Genomic DNA, 17,419 nt, shown 5'->3' on the forward strand with positions numbered 1-17,419 from the left:
AATCTGCAGATGCTGGAAATCCGAGCAACACACACAAAATGCTGGAGGAACTCAGCAGGCCAGGCAGCATCTATGGAAAGAAGTACAGTTGACGTTCCATGCTGAAACCTTTCGACAGGACAGTAAAATATGCCATTTATGTTAACAACCAACATAACTGCAGCTCATAAGTGTCATCACACATTCTGGCGCCAATACACCATGTTCAGCAGAACAACACAGAGCACGACAAGCAACAAAACAGCAGCAGCAAAATCAAGCCCCCATTCCTCTCTCTAACCCATGTACATACATGGTCCTCCCAGCACAGGCCAGCTTCAGCCTACATCCTCTAGCAGAATCAGATTCACGGAGACCCAGTGAAGACATTCCTCCTCATCTCAGTCCTAAATAGCTGACTTGTTCTTCGGAGAGAACGAGGTCTCCGAAGTCCTAGACTCTTCCTCTCCACCCAGTCAACAAGCCCCGGTCTGTTTGCCACATTTTTGTTCCTTATTAGCTAAAGTCTTCTCATAATGTTAATAACTTTTAACAGATCCTTGAACTGCTGTTAACAGACTCTTGAAATGACCTCATACAATGAGATGGACTCTTGGCCTCACAAGCTATCCCGTTTGAGCCTTGCACTTTACTGTCTGCCTCTCTCTCTGTAACCGCAACACTTTAATATGCATTCTGTCATTAGAACATAAAATACACAGCACAGTGCAGGCCCTTCAGCCCGCAATATCGTGCTGACCGTATAACCTACTCTCAGATCAACTTAACCCTTCCTTCCTACATAGCCTCCATTTTTCTATCAACCCTGTGTCTGTCGAAGAGTTTCTTGAAAGGCCTTAATGTTGTTTTCCCTTGTACTACCTCAAAGCAGTTCCTTAAGATTGTCATTGCCAAGACAGTGGAGGGGGTAGAAGGATATGCTCCTACTGCCTATTAAATGCTCCCAAAGGCACACATCTCAAATAGCCTTTGACAAGTCCACCACCTGGCCTTCACGTGTGACTTGGCTACTAAGCCCAGTGAAACCATTTCTACTGACAGCAGAAGGGGCAACGGTGGGTTACTGGCACCTTAAAACCAGTTGCTTCGGGCAGATGGACCTCATCAGCCGTGGTTGGTCGGCTTACCTGGGGGAGAAGGAAAACTCTGACCTCAAACCTCCATTGCCAAGCGGCTTCATGGGAAAGGCTTCGGGAGTAAACCCTGAGAAAAAATCTGCAGCTGGAATCCCTAAGGCTGAGATCAAAACTGACTGGCAACTCCTGTGATGCTGCTGGTCCCAAACTCTATCAGTCTCTGACGTTCCTTTCTATTCATCAGCTGCATGGGGAGGGGAGCCTGCTGCATGGGCAACAGCTTGCTCTACATATCGTACTGCCCCGGCTTGCATATCACACAGACAGCTAGCACACAACATCCACGGTCAAGCCTGACCACCAGAGGACCTACTACTACCTCAATGTAATGATTTGATCTGTATGAGCAGGATGTGAAACAAGGCAAGTTTTTCACTGTATCTCAGTACACAGAGTGTGACAATAATAAACCAACTGCAATGAGGTTGTACCCTTGTGTATAAATGTTTTTGGTTCTTGTCATTTGTCCAGAGTAGTCCAAATTGCTAATTCAGGAACTTCCAGTCAGGGGATGGGGTATTGTACAATTTCAGGGATTTGTGTGATGGGAAAACTGTGAGCAGATTCATTGGTGAAACTGACAGTGGGGAAGCTATGTTGCCTTGACTGTGGTAGCATTCATGCCTTGGGGTCGCCTGCCGTGGCAGCCAAGGAAGGAGACACCAATGCTGGCCGTGTGCCGCTAGTGTCCGTACTGGGTTGGGGCTGCCCCCCCCCCCCCTTTGGTGCTGCTCTCCTGTCTTCATCTGTGACTGCAGTTGAGATGAAGAACTGGTGCAGGCTTGTTCTTGCAGAAACATGGCTCGAGGACAACATCCATGAACCATTAATCTACAGGACATGGCACACAGGGACTTGGGCGAGATTAGTTTTTATGTAACTATGCTTTTCTGCTGTCGTAATTGTATGAACTCTGTGTGCTGTGTGTGACTGGTGGTTATGTGTTTAGAACCTTGTCGCCAGAGGAACGCTGTTTCATTTGACTGTATTCACGCGTTTGGTTGAGCAACAATTAACTTGAACTTGAACCATTGCCCTATGGTGGGGAATTGGGTGGTGGGTTGCGGGGAGGGGTTTAACTTGACTGGGTCACCTGCACAGCCCACTGCAGAAGGCAGAAAGCACGACCAGCCAACAACCACTTCAGTACATTCTCCAGTAATGAGCCACTTGGCTCTCGTTAAGGAACTTGCAGCTTCCTGTTTTTAACTAGAGGGCTGCTTTTCCCAGACACCGTCGACTGAGGAGGGAAAGGAGAAAGAACTTTCCCCACACAAAGCAGCCATGGGAATTCATTTTATTTTACTCATCTGGACCATGCTGGTAAGAAAACACGGCAGCACCTCTAATTTCCTAGAAGTTCATGAAGATTCAGCATATCATCTAGAGCTTTGACAAAGTTCTGTATGTGTGTGGTGGTGAGTATACCAAGTCCTTGCATCAGAGGCTGGTATGGGAATATCAATGGCCTTGAACAGAAAAGCCTACAATAATCACTGGATACGGCCCAGTCCATCATGGCTAAAGCCCTCCCCACCATTGAGCACATCGACGCAGAATGTTGTTGCAGGAAAGTAGCATCCAACATCAAGGACCCCCCCCACCCCACCGTCCAGGTCATGCTCTCTTCTCACTTCTGCCATCAGGAAGAAGGTACAGGATCTCAGGACCCACACCACCAGGGTCAAGAACATTTATGACCCTCAGCCATCAGGCTCTTGAACCAAAGGGGATAACTTCATTCACCCTATCATTGAAATGCTCCGCAACCTATGGACTCACTTTCAAGGACTCTTCACCTCATATCCAGATGTTTATTACTTATTTATTATTTGTGTACTATTGTGTAATTTATTATTGTGGATAAGGCATCAGGCCTAGTGATCTGAAGGTCACCGGTTCGAGCCTCAGCTGAGGTAGCGCATTGTGTCCTTGAGCAGGACACTTAACAACACATTGCTCTGCGACGACACCGGTGCCAAGCTGCTTGGGTCCTAGTGCCCTTCCCCTAGACAACATCAGTATCGTGGAGAAGGGAGACGTACAGCATGGGCAGCTGCTGGTTTCCCATACAACCCGGCCCAGGCCTGCGGCCTGGAAACCTTCCAAGGCGCAAATCCATGGTCTCATGAGACTCACGGATGCCTATAAATTTATTTTATTATTATTATTTCTATTTTTCTCTTTGTAATTAAAGTTTGCTGCCTTTTGCACATTGGTTGTTCTCTTGGGTATGGTCTTTCACTAAATCTATTGTGTTCTTGTATTTACTGAGTATGCCTGCAAGAAAACAAAACTCAGGATTGTATATGGTGATACATATGTACTTTGATAATAAATTTACTTTGAACTTTAAACTTTCAATTTCCCTTCCACAATGAGGCGGTGGTAGTGGTGTCAGATTTGAATGTAGAATTGTTATTTTTCTAGAATCTTCTTTGTACTTTAAATTCCCTATGCTTGCATTTTCATTTTTATATAATCTCCTAACTGATATATTTAATAAAGTGGCCACTGAGTGAACGTTTGTGTTTTTCTGCTGCTGTAGCCCATCCACTTCAAGGTTCAATGTGTTGTGCATTCAGAGATGCTCTCCTGCACACCATTGTTGTATTCAAAGTTACTTGAGTTACTGTCACCTTCCTGTCAGCTTGAACCTGTCTGACCATTCTCCTCTGATCTCTCTCATTAACATGATATTTGCATCCACAAACTGCTGCTCTCAAAATGTTATTTTGTTTTTCACACCATTCTCTGTAAACTCTAGAGTAGGGGTTCCCAGCCTTTTCTATGTCGTGGACCAATACCATTAACCAAGGAGTCCGTGGACCCCAGGTTGGGAACTCCTGCTCTAGAGGCTGTTGTGCATGAAAATCCCAGGAGATCAGTTTCTGAGATACTCAAACCACCCCATCTGGCACCAACAAGCATTCCATGGTCAAAGCAACTTAAATCACATTTCTTCCCCATTCTGATGTTTGGTCTGAACAACAACTGAACCTCCTGACCATGTCTGTATGCTTTTATGCATTGAGTTGCTGCCTCGTGATTGGCTGTTTGGATATTTGCATTAACAAGCAGGAGTACAGGTGGTCCTGATAAAGTGGCCCATGAGTGTATGTGTAATTGTTCAGTAAATTTTCCAGTAATTCTTGTATAGCTGATTTGTTTTCTGGAAGCTTCTCAGCAGATTTTTCTGCAGCAGGTGTCATACCATTTAAATCTGGCTATTTTATCGGCTAGTTCTTATCACTGGTGCTAATGAAGGGTCTCAGCCAGAAATGTGTCTACATAGATGCTGCCTGACCTGATGAGTTTCTCCAGCATTTCCTGTGTGTTACATCTTATCAGTTAAATGCTGTTTTCTCTCTGGTCTGAGGATAAGATGACCCACAACTTCTTTTTCTTTGTCTTTTCTTTGTCCGTGCCTTTTTCTTGCAATACTTAATAAAATGGCTGTAACCACCAAGCTATTGAAGAACCTCTGATTCAATGTCACCAGATCTAACAGACTTTACCATTGGTGCCAGGGTCAGGACTGAGATGTTGTTGGGGTCATGGTTTCGAGGTGAATGAGCGCGTCCTCTCCTCACCTGCTTCCCTTGTTTTCCCTCAGGGTGATCTAAACTCCATTTATCTCTCAGGCTCATTGTTCCTCACCTTGTTTGAGTCCAAACTGACAATCAAACCCTTTATGTAGCCAAACTTCCATTGATGTACAGTGGAAAGCATTCCTGGGTAAGTAAGTGAACTTCAATGCACAAGGTTGCAGAGGCCACATACGTGGCGGTTCCACCATGAGTGCAGCTCTCCCTATCATTAACGAACAGCTGCAAGAGGCATTGTCTCAGGAAGATAACATCTATGATTAAGGACTCCAACCATCTGGGCCACGCAATAATTGTCAAGCAATATTTCCATGTAAGGAAACCATGCTGATTTTGGCCTACGTTGTCACGTGCCTTCAAGTACCCCAAAACCTCATCCTTAATATTCGACTCCAACATCTTTACAATCACCAAAGTCGGGCTAACTGGCCTATAATTTCTTTTCTCTGCTTCCCTCAAAGAGGAGAATGATTCCAGTCCTCCGGAATCATTCCAGAATCTAGTGATTTTTGAAAGATCATTACTAAGACCTCCATTGTCCCTTCAGCCACCTCTTTCAGACTTTTGTACCTTCCGCCCTTTTGGGGAAGGGGGGAGAAGAGAGAATATCTGGGGTTGGTGGGGTCTTTGGTTATGCTGGCTGCTTTACCGAGACAGCGAGAAGTGTAGAGAGAGTGCAGGGCTGGTTTCCGTGCTGCGCTGAGCTGTGCCCACAACGCTCTGCAGTTCCCTGTGGTCACAGGCAGAGCAGAGATTGAAAGCTCAGATCCATAGCGTTTATAAAGTGATCGCAATAAAGGCACAGCTCCTCTCCCCTTTTCCCACCTGTCCCATAAGACATTGAGGCAGAATCAGGGTTAACCCCATTCTCCTGCCTTCTCCCTGTAACCTTTGACTCCCTGATTAATCAAGCGTCTATCAACCGCCACTTTAAATATACCCAGTGACTTGGCCTGGACAGCTGTCTGTGGCAATGAATTCCACAGACTCACCACTTTCTGACTGAAGAAATTTTTCCTCATCTCTGTTCTAGATGGATGTCCCTCAATTCTGAGACTGTGTCCTCTGGTCCTAGTCTCTCCCACTGTAGGAAACATCTTCTCCATATCCAATCTATCAAGGCCTTTCAACATTCAATACATTTCAATGGGCTCCTCCTCTCATTCTTGTAAACTCCAACAAGTATAGGCCCAGAGTTATCAAACACTCCTCATAAGTTAACCTTTTCATTCTCAGGATCATTCTCGCCAACTTCCCCTCGACGCTCTCCAATGCCAGCACATCTTTTCTTACAAAAGGATCCCAAATCTATTCACAATGCTACAAGTGCGGTCTGACCAATGCCTTCTAAGCCCTCAGGTTACATCCCTGTTTTTACATTCTAGTCCTCTGAAAATGAATGCTAACATTGCATTTGCCTTCCTTACCACCAACTCAACCTTTAGAGGGCCCTGCATGAAGATTCCCAAGTCCTTTTGCTCCCCTGATTTTTGGAGTTTCTCCCCATTTAGAAAATAGTCTATGTTTTTATTCCTTCTACCAAAGTGCATGACCATGCACTTCCCTCTGCCACTTCCCCTTTGATCAGCACCAGACCAGCAGGTGGGCAACCTCTCCCACCTTTCTTCATCATTGCTCCCACCTCCACTCCTCTTATCATTCTGCTCATTCCCAAGCTCTGGAACCTGAATCGCAAGTCTGTCGGATCATCTGCCATAATTTATTTTATTGATTTATGTAGTGATACAGTGTGGAACAGGCCCTTACAGTCCGCTCAATCATATCGCCTAGCAACCCACCTATTTAGCACTAGTCTATTCGCGGGACAATTTACAATGACCAATACCAGTACATCTTTGGACAGTGGAAGAAAACACACACGCGGAAGGGAAGAACATATAAACCCTTTTACAGGGGATTTGGAACTGAACTCTGAACTCCAATGTCCTGAGCTGTAATAGTGTTGTGCAAACCACTGGGCTACCGTGACTGTACGTACGTGGTGTTTCCAGTGTAGCCTCTCAGCTCCTGTGAGACCTGACTGCTTTGTCAAGCACTTTCACTCCAACAACAACAAGCAGGAGTTCCCAGTGGCCATTCCATTCCCATTCCGACATGGTGGTGCATGGCCTCCTCCATGGTCACGATGAGGCCACTCTGAGATTGGAGGAGCAATACCTCATATTCCGCCTGGGGAGCCTCCAAACTGATGGCATGGACATTGATTTCTCCAATTTATGGTAATTTCTTCCCTACCCCCTCCTTGTCTTATTCCGGCTCCCCCCTTACCTCTTCTCTTCACCTCACCTGCCCATCACCTTCCTCTGGTGCCCCTCCTCCTTCCCTTTCTCCCATGATCCACTGTCCTCTCCTATCAGATTCCTTCTTCTTCATCCCTTTACCATTTCCACCTATATCCTCCCAGCTCCTCACTTCATTCCCCGTTCTCCTCCCACCTACCATCTCCCTCACTTGGTCTCACCCAGCTTGTACTCCTTTCCCAACCCCAGCTTCTTTCCCCTTCCCTTCCCCTTCCCTTCCACCTCTCTTTATTCTTTTACATAGACATTAGCTGAACTGCTGTTCCTCCAGCAGTTTATGTGTGTTACTCTGAAATGCCCCCTTTCTTCCTTGTCCTGCTTTAAGATTTCCCGAAATCCCTTTGCTTCTCTCACTCTCCCAGCCCCCATGATCTGACGGTGTGAGAGACTGCAGCTCCTCGCTCACAAGGAACATTGCTGCCCTCTCCTGTCCGAACCTCTCCTCCTCTGGAATGCAGGAAATCCCCACCGCAGAAGGTTCACAGAGTCCACAGAATCCCAGTGCTCTTCTGAGTCAACTTTAGAAGCAATTCCTGTTGAGCCATCACAAACCTCTCCAAACCAGCTGCTTGTGAGAGATGGACATAGTCAGGCTCCCTTTCCTTTGCCTGAAGGATCTCAAAGGGCTGAGCGTTTCCAACCACAATGAAACACAATCCGGTGTGGGTTTGTAAAAGGATGTGATTAAGCAAGGCTCACGAGGATGTTGCCTGGACTGGGCAGCTTGAGCGATCGGGAGAGACTGGATAGACCGGGACTGTTCACCCTGCAGCCAGGGGTGTTTCTGTACAGATTCATGGGGCTGATGTGAGTGGCACAGTAATGTAGTGTTTACAGCAGCAACGACTGGGGTTCAATTCCCACTGCCGACGGTAAGGAGTCTGTACATTCTCCCCGTGACCGCGTGGGTTTCCTCCGGGTGCTCCAGTTTCCTCCCACATCCCGAAGATGTACTGGTTACTAGGTTAGTTTGTCACGAGTGTAATTGAGCTGTATGCTGAGTATCAAAATAAAGTAATTCAATAGGACATAGGCCCTCCTGCCCAACCAGTCAGTGCCAACCACAGACACTACCCAGCTAGACCCAATTTCCTGCAATCGACTCACATCCTCTAAGCCTCTTTCCCTCCACATACCTGTCCAAGTATTTCTTAAATGATACCATTGTACCTGCCTCAACCACTTCCTCTGGCAGCTCGTTCCATAAACTCGCCCGCCTTCAAGTGAAAAAGTTGTCCGTCAGGTCCCTTTTAAATCTTTCCCGTCTCACCCTAAACCTATGCCCTGAGTTTTGGGCTCTGCTACCCTGGGGAAAAGTGCATAACTTATCTTTCATGTACCAACCTGCCTGGGTTGCTGCTGCAAGCAGATTTTCCACTGAGCCTGTTCCTCACCGGACTTGGCAATAACCTCAAGTTGAAGTGATTCGAAGTTTAGTATACCATGAGGGGCATAGATAGGATGGATGATCACTTTTTACTTCCGCAATAAGGGAGGCTAAAACTAGACAGGGTGGTTTGAGGGGAAAGATTTAAAGGGGTAAGTTTTTCACATAGAGAGGGTGATGGGTCTGTGGAACAAGTTGCCAGAAGAATTTGTATTGGCAGGTACAACTGGGATGCCACAGTCGCACAGCGGTTAGCATGACACCACTACAGCTCGGGTCGTCACAGTTTGGAGCTTACTCCGAATGCTGTCTGTAAAGAGTTTGCATGTCCTTCTCGTGAGCATATGCCTTTCCTCTGTGTGCTCCAGTTTCAAACGTGTACTGGTTAGGGGGTTAATTGGTCAATGTAAATTGACCTGTGACTATGCTAGTGTTAAGGAGGTGGATTGTTGGGCAGCTCATTGGGCCAGCGGGACCTGTTCCACACCATATCTCCAAATAAGAATAAACTAAAATAATTACCAGTAAAATATCGTTAACTAAACTGGATGAGCTGGGACTATTTTCCCAGGGTCAGGGAGTCTAAAACGAGCTGCCAGAGCAGGTGGTAGGGATGAGTACAATTATGCTGTTTAAAAGACATCTGCGACAGCTATGTGGATAGGAAAGGTTCAGAGGGATATGGGTCAAATGTGGGCAAGTGGGACAAGTTCAGGTAAGCAACTTGGTCAGCAGCTCGGTCTTCTGGCAGTTTCCTCAGCTCTGGCGAGGGTTCAAATCTCACTGCTGGTCTCAAACATGGGGCCAAAACACTGTGGTTAATGTGTGTGTATATAGATATATATATGTGTGTGTGTGTGAAAGAGAGTGTGAGCTGGTAAGGGAGAGAGAATGAGAGTGAGAGTGAAAGAGTGAGAGAGGGTGAGAAAGTGAAAGAGAGTGAGAGAGTGAGGAAGAGAGAGAGAGAGTGAGAACTTCTCTGCCCAGTAAAGCAGCCAGTGTAATTGCAGACCCCACCCACCACGATTGTTCTCCCTTCTTCCCCTCTCACTGGGCAGAAGATACGAAAGCCTGAGCACACGTATCACCAGGCTCAAGGTCAGTTTCTATCCCACTGATATCAAACTGAAATAGACATCTCTCATACACTAAAAGGTGAAAGCTTGATCTCTCAATCTACTTTTTCATAGCCTTGCCCCTTATTTGACTCCCCTCCCCCCCCCCCCATCTATCTCTGTCTTACATAGAAATTCACAGCACATTACAGGCCCTTCGGCCCACAATGTTGTGCCGACCATGTAACCTACTCTATAAACTGTCTAGAATTTCCCTAGCGCATAGCCCTCTATTTTTCTAAGCTTCATGTACCTATCTAAGAGTCTCTTAAAGGACCCTATTGTTTCCGCTTCCACCACTGTCGCTGGCAGTGCATTCCACACACCCACCACTCTCTGTGTGAAAAACGTACCCCTGACGTCCCCTCTGTACCTGCTTCCAAGCACCTTAAAACGATGCCCTCTCGTGTTAGCCGTTTCAGACCTAGGAAAAAGCTTCTGACTATCCACACGAACTATGCCTCTCATCACCTTATACGTGTCTATCAGGTCATCTCTCATCCTCCGTCACTCCAAGGAGAAAAGGTCAAGTTCATTCAACCTATTCTCATAAGGCATGCTCTCTGATTCAGGCAACATCCTTGTAAACATCCTTTGCACTCTCTCTGTAGTATCCACATTCTTCCTGTAATGAGGTGACCAGAACTGACCACAGTATTCTGAGTGGGGTCTAACTAAGGCCTTATACAGCTGTAACATTACCTCACGGCTCTTGAACTCAATCCAACAATTGATGAAGGCCAACACACCATGAGTCTTCTTAACAACACTGTTCGAGTGTCCTATGGACTTGCAGCCCAAGATCTCGCTGATCGTCCACACTGCCAAGAGTCTTACCATTAATATTATATTCTGCACTCATATTTGACCTACCAAAATGAACCACTTCACACTTAGCTGGGTTGAACTCCATCTGCCACTTCTCAGCCCAGTTCTGCATCCTATCAATGTCCCACTGTAACCTCTGACAACCCTCCAGATTGTCCACAACACCCCCAACCTTTGTGTCATCAGCAAACTTACTAAACCACCCTTCTACTTCCTTACCAGGGTCATTTATAAAAAATTACAAAGATCCCTGCAGAACATGACTGGGCACCATCCTCCATGCAAAATACAAATCATCTACAACCACCCTCTGCCTTCTGTGGGCAAGCCAATTCTGGATCCACAAAGCAAGGTCCCTTCGAATCCCATGCCTCCTTACTTTCTGAATGAGCCTCCTGTGGGGAACCTTATCAGATGCCTTACTTAAATCCATATACACTACATCCACTGCTCTACCTTCATCAATGTAGTTTGTTATATCCTCAAAGAATTCAATTAGGTTCATAAGGCATGACCTGCCTTGACAAAGCCATGCTGACTATCCCTAATCAGATTATTTCTCTCCAAATGCTCAGAAATCAGTGAAGTAAGGCTCACTGGTCTATAATTCCCTGGGCTATCTCTACTCCCTTTCTTGAACAAGGGAACAACATTTGCAACCTTCCAGTCCTCTGGTATATCTCCTGTCCCTATTGCTGATGCAAAGATCATCACCAGGGGCTCAGCAATCTCCTCCCTTGCTTCCCACAATAGCCTGGGGAATATCTTGTCCAGTCCCAGCAACTTATCTAACTTAATACCTTTCAAAAGCTCCTGCACATCCTCTTTCCTAACGTCTATAAACACAAGCGTTTCAGTCCGCTGTAAGTCATCCCCCACAATTGCCAATGTCCTTTTCACTGGTGACACTTAACACCTTATTCTGAATTCTGTTATTGGTTTCTCCTTTTGTACTACCTCAGTGCTCCTCACGGCATGCGCCTCAAATAGCCTCTGACAACCAAGTCCAACTCCTGGCCTTCTCGTGTGGCTTAGCCTCTAAGCCCGGCGGAACCGTTTCTACTGACAGGAGAAGGGACGAAGGCGGGTCCTGGCACCTTAAAACCAGTGCTACGGGTAGATGGAGCTCGTCTGCCTGGGAAGGCAGTCCATCTAAGAGAGGGAAAACTTCAATTTCAAACCTCTGCTGCCTTGTGGCCATACCCACTCATGGGAAAGGCTTCGGGAGTAAACCCTGAGGACAAATCCGGAGCTGGAGTCCCTGAGGTAGTCTGACATTGTCCTCAACCTCGTTCTGGCAACTCCTGCGACGTCACTGGTGCCAAGCTGTATCGGCCCTTGCCCTTCCCTTGGACAACATCGGTGGTGTGGAGAGAGGAGACTCGTTGCTTGGGCAACTGCTGGTCTTCCATACTTGCCCAGGCCTGAGCCCTGGAGAGGGTGCAGATTCATAGTTTTGCGAGACTAATGGATGCCACACACTACCTCAGTATATTTGTGCATATAATTATCTGCCTATATGGCAAGCAAAGCAAAGATTTTTACTGTACCGCAGTGCTTGTGACAATAATAAACCAATTTCCAATCCTACAACATGAGTGATGATCAGATTGTAATAACATTCCTGTTGTCACACAACTCCCTTCAAACTCAATCACTTTTATCCCACTGCACGTGTAACCCCACCCTCTGAATCCAACAGATTCAGAATGTGGAGAAGACCATTCATCCCATCATGTCTGCCACTCCCACCCCGATACTGGACCTTTCCCCCACCTTCCTTTATTTTCTGACCAATTGGAACAATGGCCCACGTGCTAAGAGGCAGCTGGAACAGGGACTGCGAGTTCTTACCTCTTTCAGGGTGCTGAACTGGTCCTGCGGTGGAAGGCACAAGTCCCAGGAATCGAGATGGAATGAAAGAAAGAATGTATTAGTGCGAGAAATGAAACGGAACTGTTAACATCACTGAACTGTTCCCATGATCTATGCACTCACTTTCGAGGTCACTTCACCTCATGTTCTCAATATTTATTGTTTATTGTTTTTTACTTTTTGTATTTGCATAGTTTGTTGTCTTTTGCACATTGGTTGCTTGTCCATCCTGTTGTGTGATTCCATAGTGTTTCTTGATTTACTGTGAATGCCCACAAGGAAATGAATCTCAGGGTTGTGTATGTACTTTGATAATAAATTGACTTTGAGCTTTGCCAATGAGACATCCGTTATCCATGCAGAGCACAGACACTGAAGGCGGATTGGATACAGATGTTCAAAAGCGATTCGGATGCCAGTGAGTCCTGAATTTATTTACTTATTTGTTTATTTATTTTGGGATACAGCACGGAATAGGTCCTTCTTCCAGCCCAATGAGCTGTGCCATCCAGCAGCTCAACTATTTAACCCCAGCTTAATCGCAGGGCAATTTACAATGACCAAGCAACCTACTAACCAGTACGTTTTAGGACTGTGGGAAGAAACTAGAGAACCCAGAGGACACTCACACTTTCAGGGAGAGGAGCGTACAAAGTTTCTTACAGGGGACACTGGAATTGAACTCTGAATTTTGACACCCCGAGCTTTAATGTTTTACACTAACCGCTGCACTACCACGGCATCCCTAAACCCTACGCTGCCAAGGCACCTCTGTTGAGGGGTCTCAGCTTGAAGTGTCAACTCCTCATTTCCCTCCATAGATTTTGTGTGTGTGGGTGAGAACGGGGAACAGGGTTTGTTTTGCTTTTGTTGTTTTTGTTGCTTGTTGTGTTCTGTGTTGTTTCACACAGAATGCTGGAGGAACACAGCAGGATGGGCAGCATCTATAGAGAGGAATAAACAGAGTGACATTATGGGCCAAGACTCTTCAACAAGACATGAGTCAGTTATTCTCCCTTACCTCCAAGCCAGGAATATGATGGACCGACCGCTATGTGAAAGAGAGGAACAAAGAAACCATTAGTTGAGAAGAATCTCCTCACCATCACACCCAGAGAAATGCACAAGTTGGCCTTGAGAAGCCCATCTGCCCTTCTCAGCACTGGCTCCAGCTCTGAGACTTTGAAGTTCTCATTATCCTTCAGAAATCCACCCATGGCCCCTGCAGAATCTCCTCCAGTCCTACAACAAGATGTCAGGGTTCCTTCAATTGCCTTCCCATGTTCCACATGCCCCGAGCTCCAGAATTGCAGCCCTGGAAGTAATTAAGTCAGTACCCTTCCTCCCCCCTTTAAGGTGTTCCTTTGGCCAAGATTTTGGTCACTATCCTGGTTTCCCTTCTTCAATATTTCCTCCTTTAAATCCCATTCCAGTGGTTTATTACATAGGAGATAGATCATTTCAACACAGTACCAGCGCTTCAGCCCATAATGTTGTGTTAACTTTTTAGCCCGCTCCAAGATCAAACTTCCCTTTACATAGCGCTCTATTTTCCTGTCCATGTATCTAAGAATGTCCCTCATGTATCTACCTCTACCACCACCTCAGCAGCATATTCCACACACCCATCCCTCTCTGACAACACACCCCCCCATACTTTCTCCAATCACTTTAAAATTTTGTCCTCGTGTATCAGCCATCTCCACGGCAGCTGTTCACTTGATCTCTGCCTCTTCTCATCTTGACTTCTCGTCCTCCTTTGCTCCAAGGAGAAAAGCCCTGGTCTGTTCAAGCTATCTTCAGGAGGCATGTTCTTTGATCTAAACAGCGTCCTGGAAAATCTCCTCTACACCCTCTCTAAAGCTTCCATATCCTTCCTATAACAAGAACACCAGAACCAAACATGATATACCGTGTGATCTAGCCAGGGTTTTACAGAGCTGAAACATTACCTCTTGAACTCAATCCCCGACCAATGAAAGCCAACACACCATACGCTTCTTAATCACCATACTGACTTGTGCAGCACCTTTCAGGGATCTATGGACATGGTCCCCAAGATCCCTCTGTTCCTCCACACTGTTCCTGCCAATAACCCTGTATTCTGCCTTCAATTTCAACTTTCTAAAGTGGATCACATCACACCTTTTCATTACATGGCAGAAGCTTTCTAAGTATAAGCTGCTGCCATTGTAGACATTTGATTTCACATACCTTCTCCCGTGGAATAAGCTCAAAAGCAGCCAGAAGTTCCCCAGCGTTCCTGTTCCCTCTGAGCACTGGGTACCAGGCCAGTCGTGGGGAGCGCTCCAGTGAGGGTGTGCAGATACTCCGGCCCATAAATTCATCGGCACCCTAAGGAGAATACAAGAACGTGAGGTAGGATTTGCCTGAGTTCCTCCAGCACTTGTTGCGTGTTGCTCAGCAAGCCTACTCTGCCATCTATCAGTCATCGATGAACTTCTGCCCAAACACCATCGTCCTGCATTCAAAGTTCAAAGAGAATTTATTATCAAAGTCCTCATATACAGTGGATTCTGGTTAATTGAGACACATTGCGACCCGTACATTTAGGCAGCTTCTCCAATTAGCCGGAATTTCGTGGAAGTAGTTAAAAAGGGATTTAAAAAGATAAACTGTCATTTAGTTAAGTAACAAGTTATATATTAAAATGAAATACAGACCAAATTAGAACAGTACCAATACTACTATAAAACTGTGTATTAGTTCCTAATAGTTATTGGCAGAGGAATTCATCCAGTGTACACTGCTGTGTATGGGGTGTCCAGGGAGGGGGAGCACTTCTGGTGAAGGAGCTTATTATGTCCATTCTGGGGCAGCTCACCTGTGGCTCTAAGTAGCTGTTTGCATGCGGACAGTGGCACACCCCCGTACACACTTTGACAGGCAGGCTTAAGCAGGTAAGGGTAGCTGGTGTGTCTCATACCCCGGTGAGATAAGGGTAAGAGATTAATTTAGCATTTGATTACTGGTACCATGCCCATTCTTGTTTTCCTCTCTCACTTTATCTCACCTGACCATCACCTCCCTCTGGTCTCCTTCCCCTTCCCTTTCTTCCATGGTCTTCTACCCTCTCCTATCAGATTCCCCCTCCTCCAGCCTTTTATCTCTTTCACCAATCAACTTCCCAGCTCTTTACTTCATCCCTCCCTCTCCCAGTTTCACCTATCACCTTGTACTTCTTCCTCCCTTGCCCCCCGCCACATCTCGTGTTCTGACTTCTCATCTTTTTTTGCCAGTCTTGATGAAGGGTCTTGATCTGATAAGTCGACAGTTTACACTTTTGGCCTGCTGAGTTCCTTCGGCATTTTGTGTGTGTTGCTTTGGATTTCCAACATCTGCAGATTTTCTCATCTTTGTGCAACTAGTTTAATTGGTTTGGTACAACAGGGTCTGTTCCTGAAGCTGGACTGTTCTATGTTCTATATTCTTCCTAGTTAGCTGATCAGAACATTTTTTGCAGCCTATTCGCTAACTTGCTCTTCAATATTCACATTTCGAGACGAGACCCTTTTTGCTCTCTATTCCTGATGAAGGGTCTCGGCCTACTGTTTCCTCTTCTCCATGGATGCTGCCTGACCAGCTGAGTTCCTCCAGCACTTTGTGTGTATTGCTTTGGATTTCCAACATCTGCACATTTTCTTGTGCTTCAATATTCCTGCTGTTTCTCCGTGATATTTCACCAGACTTTTGCAAAGTTAGCTTTATTTGTCACATGTACATCTAAACATCGAAACAGACAGATAGAGGCACCATTTGCATCAAATCAAGTCAGCAAGAACTATGTTGGTCAGCCCTGCAAGTGTCTTTATACCTCCAGCGCCAACAAAACATGCCCCCAGTTACTGTCCCAGACTCGTATGTCTTTGGAATGTGGAGGAAGCTGGAGTACCTGGAAGAACCGCACACGGTCACAGAGAAAACGCGTAAACTCCTCACAGATAGCAAACCTTCAACGAACTCAGCAGGTCAGGCAGCATCTGCGAAGGGGAATAAACAGGTCTCGGCAGAGGAAAGAGAACTGGAGGATTTTATGGGCAAAGTAAGTTGGAAGGGTGAGATTGATTCGGAGAAGTTTAAAGGCCAGCTGGTGAAAAGCTCCGTACTGCTCTGTTCTGGGTTGCGCGCGCGTTGCTTTGGAGCTCCAGCATCCGCAGATTTTCTCATATTTGTGATGTTCCAAAGGACATGGCTCCAAGGCAGAGGTTCCCTATCCTTTTTTATGCCCTAGACCCCCCTACCATTAACCGAGGGGTCCAAAGACCCCGGGCTGGGAACCCCTGGAAGGTGATTCAAAATATTTAGAGACCCATCAGAGTGGCAGCCAATGAACCCATACTGACCAATTGCACCCACCAGTGCTGCCACTCTTCCACGCAGCGTGCCCGCTACTTACTAACCCTAACCCGCGTGACTTTGGTACGTGGGAGGAAAGCAGGGCATCCAGAGGAAACCCACAAAGACAGCACACAAACTCCACAGAGACAGCGAACCCCGATCTGCGACCATTGGCGCAGTAATGCGGTGCGATAGTCGCTACACTGCCATGCCTGTCCTATGAACCATCTGCTCCTGGACTGCTGAAGAGGAAAATACTTTCACGTGGAAAAGGTGATTTAGTTATTTAACCAACCACCGTGCATTCCCCTCCATTCAAAAGTGCGTCAGAGCAAGCTGCTATCCCGCTGCAGCAACACTAGGGCAGTGTCAAGGGGAACACCCAGTTCCCTGCCGACCATTCCTCTGTGGCGGGGAATGTGCAAAATGTAAAGAAAAAACATGGAAATTGTTTTCATTTTGAGAGATGACTCACATTACAAGTGGTTCAAACTTACTCAAACCTGCCCCCAAAAATAAGAACGAATATTGACACTACAGAGTGTAAATTCATTACCTGTGACTCTGATTAAATATTTTTAAACATTGCTTTTTCATATTTTCGGCTATAAGAAGAATGTGTTACATTATTCTAAGTCCACATTATATGTTTTATTATAAGAATAGTTTAAATTATGGATCCTGCTGAGCATATTCTCTGTGTTACAGAAAGAAGCCTGTTATAAGACCAGAAGACATGGGAGCAGAATTAAGCCATTCAGTGCATCGAGTTCCATTATCCCTCTCAACC

General features: G+C 46.1%; 1 protein-coding gene across 6 annotated transcripts in view; it reads right to left on the reverse strand.

Annotated features, from left to right (window-relative positions):
- The window catches only part of dysf (dysferlin, limb girdle muscular dystrophy 2B (autosomal recessive)), a 400,698-nt gene that overhangs the window by 119,190 nt on the left and 264,089 nt on the right, over nucleotides 1–17,419 (reverse strand). For all 6 annotated transcript variants that reach the window (XM_059965797.1, XM_059965801.1, XM_059965798.1 and 3 more), the window contains 3 exons: nucleotides 14,485–14,625; nucleotides 13,292–13,321; nucleotides 12,250–12,273 (listed from right to left, as the gene is read on the reverse strand). In XM_059965797.1, coding sequence (XP_059821780.1) covers nucleotides 12,250–12,273; nucleotides 13,292–13,321; nucleotides 14,485–14,625 — 195 coding nt within the window. The remainder of the gene's footprint in view (nucleotides 1–12,249; nucleotides 12,274–13,291; nucleotides 13,322–14,484; nucleotides 14,626–17,419) is intronic.

This window comes from Hypanus sabinus, chromosome 3, assembly GCF_030144855.1.
Source record: "Hypanus sabinus isolate sHypSab1 chromosome 3, sHypSab1.hap1, whole genome shotgun sequence".
NCBI classification, from domain to species: Eukaryota; Metazoa; Chordata; class Chondrichthyes; order Myliobatiformes; family Dasyatidae; genus Hypanus; species Hypanus sabinus.